Source organism: Pteropus vampyrus, unplaced genomic scaffold (genome assembly GCF_000151845.1).
Source record: "Pteropus vampyrus isolate Shadow unplaced genomic scaffold, Pvam_2.0 Scaffold156, whole genome shotgun sequence".
NCBI classification, from domain to species: domain Eukaryota; kingdom Metazoa; phylum Chordata; class Mammalia; order Chiroptera; family Pteropodidae; genus Pteropus; species Pteropus vampyrus.
Genome location: NW_011888937.1, coordinates 1708227 through 1715304, shown reverse-complemented (window position 1 = coordinate 1715304; position 7078 = coordinate 1708227). Strand labels below are relative to the sequence as shown.

The 7078-nt window shown below is 37.0% G+C and overlaps 1 protein-coding gene across 1 annotated transcript in view; it reads left to right on the top strand.

The window, feature by feature from the left end:
• The window catches only part of DNAH6 (dynein axonemal heavy chain 6), a 262220-nt gene that overhangs the window by 218750 nt on the left and 36392 nt on the right, over positions 1-7078 (top strand). Inside the window, exons 66-68 of the mRNA XM_023536421.1 lie at positions 4082-4193; positions 5207-5326; positions 5874-5995. Of these exons, the coding sequence (XP_023392189.1) occupies positions 4082-4193; positions 5207-5326; positions 5874-5995 (354 nt within the window). The remainder of the gene's footprint in view (positions 1-4081; positions 4194-5206; positions 5327-5873; positions 5996-7078) is intronic.

Genomic DNA, 7078 nt, shown 5'->3' with positions numbered 1-7078 from the left:
GGATGAGAACTGATCCTCAGGGTGGACCAAGAAAGATGAGAGGGTGGGCATGGATTTGGAAGACTATGTTATACTTCTGCCCCCAGCCACTCCAGTGCAGCCAAGATTACTTAACAAAATGGTACTATGGGAAGACTTGTTCTCTGGCACCTTCTACTCACCCTGAATTTTCCACTTCCTAGTTTTTCTCTCCTTTCCTCCACTCCTAGAATGCTTGAATTTTCAGATTACCTCAATTTCTAATGCCGTGGAAGTGACTATGTTTTTAAAAGAATAGAAAGGAACAAGATGAAGATATATCCACTCTTACTACTTCTATATTCAACATTGTCTTGGAGGTTCTAGCCAGGGAAATTAGACAAGGAAAAGATATAAAATCACCCAGATTAAAATGGTAGAAATAAAGCTGTCTTTATATGCCGATGACATGATCTTGTGTATAGAAAATTCTAAGAAAGTCTAAATTCACGCACACATACACACACACACACACACACACACACACACAAAGCGGAAGTAACAAATGAGTTCAGCAAGGTATGGGATATAAGATCTATACGTAAAAATCAACTGCATTTCTATACACTAGCAATGAATAATTGGAAAATATTTTTTTAATTTCCATTCACAATAACATCAAAAAGAATAAAATACTTAACATCAAAAAGAATAAAATTTAACAAAAGTGCAGACTCGCATTGAAAGCTGAAAAGCTTTGCTGAAAAATATTAAAGATGATCTGAATAAATGGAGAGGTGTGGCATGCTCTTGAATTGAGAGACATAATATTATTAAAATGGCAATATTCCCCAGACTCATCTTTATATTTAACACTATCTCTATCAAAATCTCATCTGGCAATTTTGCAGAAATTGGCAAGCTGATAATAAAATTTGTATGGAAATGCAAAAGGCTCCAAGTAGCAAAAACAATCTTGAAAAAAAAAATGTAAAAGAGTTACTTTTCCCAATTTCAAAACTTCTGCAAAGCTACAATAATCAAGATAGTGTAGTACTGACATGAGAATACACATGTAAATCAATGGAACAGAACTGATAATCCAGAAGTAAACTCTTTATATTTATGGTCAACTGATTTTCAACAAATGTTCCAGAACAATTATCCACAATGATGGAGAAGATAGTCTTTTAACAACTGATTCTGAGACAATTAGCTATCCATCTGCAAGAGAATGAATTTGAGTCCTTACACAAAAATTAATTCAAAATGAGCGATATACCTAATTGTAAGAGCTAAAACTGTAAAACTCTTAGAAGAAAGCATAGAAGTAAATCTTTGTAAACTTGGATTAGGCAATGACTTCTTAAATGATGCAAAAAGCACAAGCAATAAAAGAAAAAATAATAAAATGGACTATCAACATTAAAAACTTTTACATTTCAACAAATATCAAGGAAATGAAAAAGGAAAGCCACGGACTGAGAGAAAATATTTGCAAATCATATATCTGATAAAACAGTTGTATACAAAATATGTAAAGAATTCTTACAACTCAATAGTAAGAAGAAAAATGACGTAATAAAAAAACAATGAGCAAAGGTTTCAAATACACATTTCACCAAAGAAATATAAATGCCCAATAATCACATGAAAAAATTCACAGTCATTAGGAAAATGAAAATTAAAACAACTTCACACCCACTAGGATGGCTATAATAAAAAAGACAGATAGTAACAAGTGTTGGTAATGACACAGAGAAATTGGAATTTCCATACATTGCTGGTAGCAATGTAAAGTGATGCCACAGCTTTGGAAATTTTTTTTTTCTCCTCTTTAATTCTTCCCTCCCACTTTCATCCCTGACCTACAGATGTTGCCATCTCCCCTTAAGAACTGGACCTCTGAAGGCGGGGCATCTCCTCCCACATGCTCACAGAGTGCACTTGGGCCCTGGCGCACCCGGGGCCTGGCACACCCGGGGCCTGGTGCACCCGGGGTATGGTCCATGGCTCCACCTGGGCGCAAATCCAGGAACTTCTGCGTGTAAACAGATGTGCTAACCACTACACTATGGAGCCAGCCTCTAGAAATTTTTTTAAATAGACTTACCATATGACCCAGAAATTCCACTCAATGTATTATTCAGGAAAAATGAAAACATGTATGCACAAAAAAACCTGTAAACAATGTTCACGACAGCATTATTCATAATAACCAAGAAGTAGAAACAACCTGAATGCCTATCAACTGGTGAATATATGAATAAAATGTGGTATATCCATACAATAAGATATTATTCAGCCATAAAAAGGAATAAAGTACTGAGACATGCTACGACATGGATAAACCTCAAAAACTTTATGCTAAGTAAAAGAAGCCAGATGCAAAATACCATGTTGTATGATTCCATTAATATAAAATTTCTGGAAAACCAAGTCTACACACAGACAGTAGTAGTGGCTGCATGGGGCAGATGTAGAAATGAGCACAAGATCTCTTTTGGGAGCTGATAATGTTTAAAATTACATTTTTGTGATGGTTGCACAACTTCACATATTTACTAAAAGCTAGTGAACTATACATTTTAATTATATATTAATACATATATTATACATTTTAATTCATATATAATTTTATGTGAATGTTATGATTTTTAAATTATAGCTCATTAAGGATGCTTTTTAAAAGATAGGTGTAAAAAGGCAATGCTAATTGATATTTGCTAATGATGGAATTTTAGGCAGTCACTTATGGATTAATCCAGAAAATACTGATTAGTACTACTATGATGATAGTTGCTACAAATACAAAGATAACATAGTTCTTGCTTACCAAAAACTCATGGGGCGGAGAGTGGAGATAATGAATAAATTGTAATATGTTATGATAATTACTAAAATAGAAATGTATGCACAATGCTGTGGGAATTCAGAAGGACCAACTCACACTGTCTAGAGGAATATGGGTAAGTTCCCATGGGATGCAACAATTGAGCTGGGTGCTGAACAGTGAGATGGGCTCACCAGGAGAGGAGGCTGGAGAGCACACTGGGCAAAGAGAAAAATGATGCTTAAAGCCCCTAATGTTGAGGGTGGCATGACTAGTTATCGTGAGTAGTTCAGTAGGGCTTAACTATAGTATGAAGAGGGGATGTGTAATAGAGAGGAGCTTTACCTTCCACAAAACTAAAACAATAAGCTGAGAACACATCCTGAAAGACCTGTGTGTATTGTTAATAAGTTTTGGCTCTTCCTTATAAGCAGTGGTTGGCAATTATAGTCTTTTAGGCTGGCAAGAGGTACAAAATTTATAAAGCTATAATAAATGCAAGATGAAGGATTGAACAAGAGGATATTAGCAATATGGGGTCGGGGGGGAGGGGAGACCAGACGGGAGAGAATAAACAGAAATATTGAGGAGGTTTTAATATGGGAAGTTATTTAGAATTAAGGTTTTGTGTAGGCTAAGCCCATGAGACAGATCTGAGCTGAAAGTGGGCAAGGACAAAGTCAAACCCAAGGCTTATCCAGTTTGTAGCGGGCCATCCCCAAGCCAGCCCATGGGAACAGGAAAGGAATAGAAGGGGAAACTACCACAACAGGATCCGTGGTGCTGGTGCCAGGACAGGTGGTGGGCCTGGGTGGACACTCCCTTCCCAAGACCCCTCTTCTAGGAAGACCAACCCAGAAGACTCCTTCCTAAAAGTGAGACTAAAAGTGAGTCATCTGCCCTGAATCAAAATGGTAGAGCTCCTTGTGATCCAAGGAGTGATCCAAGAAAAGAGTAAAGCTAAATCTTAGTGGAGAAGCACAAAGTCTGCTGATTTGTAAGGAAAATGTTTCTACGCTCTTCTCAAAATGCAGATATTTTAGTTTGAAACTTTTAGTTTGGAACTCTTTTTAGAATATTATACTTTGCGGTAACTCTTTCCTCTCATCACTGACTGATTATTGGAGTCTGAGTTTCCCCAGCCATCTTCCTTTCTCAGACACCATCATGTAATTGGAGAAATCTGAGCTTGATATTTCCATCTAGCTCCAAGGATCCAAGAGTAGCTTCAAGTTAGGCCAAGACTAAATGGACTGACAACAAAGATTTAACCCAATTTTGTGTTCCAAGACTTCCCAGAAGGTGACCGAAGAATATTCCCAGGAAAGTACATCAGCATCTCTTCTTCATTCCTTCTTAGAATTACTAATAGAGGGCCTCAGCTGCTTGACCATCATCCCTGGTACCTATTTCCCCTCCCTTTTCCCTGAATGGCTGATCCAAGACTGACCAGAGGTGCTTCAACAGGAGAGGGAAGATAAGTGTCCCTACAGGGGGTGCAGTAAGGACATTGCTATCTTAGAGGAGATAAATTATTGAAATTCCAAAGACTGAAATAACTTTCCCTTAACCAATTATGTCAGCTTGAAAAAAAATGAAAAAACTTTCTTCCTGACATAATGGAAGAGATGAAGATGAGAATGAATTAACAGTTAAAAGATTCAGAAATTGACAATGTCAGTATCAGTAAATTCCTTCTAGGAACATTACAGTATTGAATAGTGAATTGTAGCGATGGATCTGGAATTTTTCCAAAGAATTATATCAGCAGTAGATAGCATTCCAATGCAGAATGCATATCACTCTTGTAATTTTGGGATGACAGTGGAGCATGCTGAAAGTAGCTCTCTGTGGAAAGATAGGATACCAATAAGTTTAATTCCCCATAACATAATTTTCTGTGAGGCAAGTTGTCACTTTTACCTTGAATCTATCTTTCCTCTCTAGCTTAATATCAATAATGTATAAGATATGTATGGAGTTTAGACACCTTGTTGTAAATGTTTTCACTTCATTTTAATCATTCCTCCCCCCACCAAAAGCAATGTTTCATGAAAAGTATGTATGTTTTAGAACACTGCAGTCAATAAGAAGAGACTCAAAATCAATATTTCGAAGCAAAAAAAAAAAAAACAGGAAGAAAGAAGAAATATGTAAACAAAGCTCAATGGCTTTAGTTTCAGTTATTTGGAAAATCAAACTAATTAGCATAGAGTACATATACTAGATTTTTTTCTGCTTTTTTAAAAACTTGATTTTTATTCTCTTTTGGGGAGGTAATAGAAGGAAACTCTATTTTGCCACTTCTACTTTCAGTACCAAATAAATGTGTATATAAATAAACCTATTAGAATTGGGACATGTATATCAATAAAAAATAAACAATATGTTTTAAAATGCAAAACTCCTTTTCAGGTGAAATTACGTATGGTGGTAGAGTTACAGACACCTGGGATCAAAGATGTCTTCGTACTATCTTAAAAAGATTTTTTTCTCCGGAAACATTAGAAGAGAATTACAAATATTCTGAATCAGGTGAATGACTTTTCAACATTATAGAGACCTTTTCTAAGAGCTGTTGACAGCATCTGTCAGTTTTCCATCCAAGGGTTCTCTGTGTCCAGTCCTCACCACCCAGTCCCCATGTCCACTCTATCCCCATGCTTGCCCACATTCAAAACTGGTTTGGTTGTAACAGCACAAAGGTATTTATTGTGCACTAACCACTTTAAATTATTTCTTTTCTAAAATGGGTTGTGTCTTGTCTAAATATGTTTTCAAAGTTGTATAAATTCGGGCCCCTTAACAGGGCATGCCTTTCAGCAACACATTCCTGGAGTCTAGAATACTTTAAATGTTCTGGAGGAGACAATCTGAAAGGTTAGGACACTAATCAGATGCTTAAAGCCTCAAGAAAAGGTAAAGAGCTAAACAGAACATGGGGGCTTGGGGAAAACAGTCCTTGTCTCCATGTGAGGCAGTTGATTATAGGCACCATTGAACCAGGCAGGGAAGTACCAAATTTGACGGTACAAAGCTAGTCTATCTAAGACATATTTGCCTTCTGCGTTTTCAATAACAGGCATCTATTTTGCACCCTTGGCTGACAGCCTACAAGAATTTAAAGACTACATTGAGAATCTGCCTTTAATAGATGACCCAGAAATATTTGGAATGCATGAAAATGCCAACCTAGTTTTCCAGGTATGTGGCCCTCAACTTAAAATACGTATTCATACTGTGTGTATAAACTTGAAACATCAATAATCACCTCACTAGCTCTGTAAATTATAATATCTTTAAATAATTAATTAAATAAATGTTTTGTCTTAACTTTAGCATTTGGTTCCAATTTAGCTTGTTCCCTCTGGATCCTTCACAGAATCCCAAAATCATCATGCATTTTCCTGTCACTGGCCACTCCCTTCCACTTCTCAGCCTTCTGCCTAGTCCACAGTCTACCTGTTAATCTACCATAACATGGGGATTTGGATGATAATCCAGACAGTCCTTTCTCTTTTGCCCGTCTCCCACCGTGCTGGGCATGTTTGTATCATATTACACAAAGATTTATGGATCCATAGATGATTGTGTTATAAGAGTACAGTAACAAATATCCAAGGCAGATAAATTAAAATACTTTTCTTTTAAAGCATAGTTCATCAAGATCAAAGTACCAGACCACAGCAGTAGGCCCAAAAAAGCAAACTACACATTTTATTCCTCTAAGACCTCTCGATGCCACATCATTACCTTAAGGTAGTTCAAGCTCCTCAGCATGACTACAGGTAGTGGTTCCCCCATGACCTGGCCACTGCATACCCTTCCAGTTTCATCATACATCATGGTCAGGTCATGGTCATGGTCAAGCATCTGTAGGTAAACCAAAGCTATGAAATGAGGTATGTCCCTGAGAGCCTTGGAATGTTCTAAAGGTTGAAGACTAGGTTGGCCTCACAAGGCTAAAAGGAATCATCTTTCCTTTTTTTAACTGTCTTTCTTTTTAACTTAAATTTGCCCCTACAGTATGAGAGGATGAGGTTTGCCTAGATATTAAGGAAACTACACAAAATAACAGTGGAACTTCCAGAAAGAACACCAAAAGGATAATGCTCTGATACCTCATGTCCTCTTCTCCATTAAAATCGCTTTGCTCCTCAGTTAGGACTTAGAATAATCTATCTTATTAGTAGGTGGGGTGCGGAGGGTGAGAGAAGGGAGTGGGGAGTGTGGATTGATAAGACTCGCCGCACCTTAAAAAGTGCAATACTGTTGATAAGAGTAACA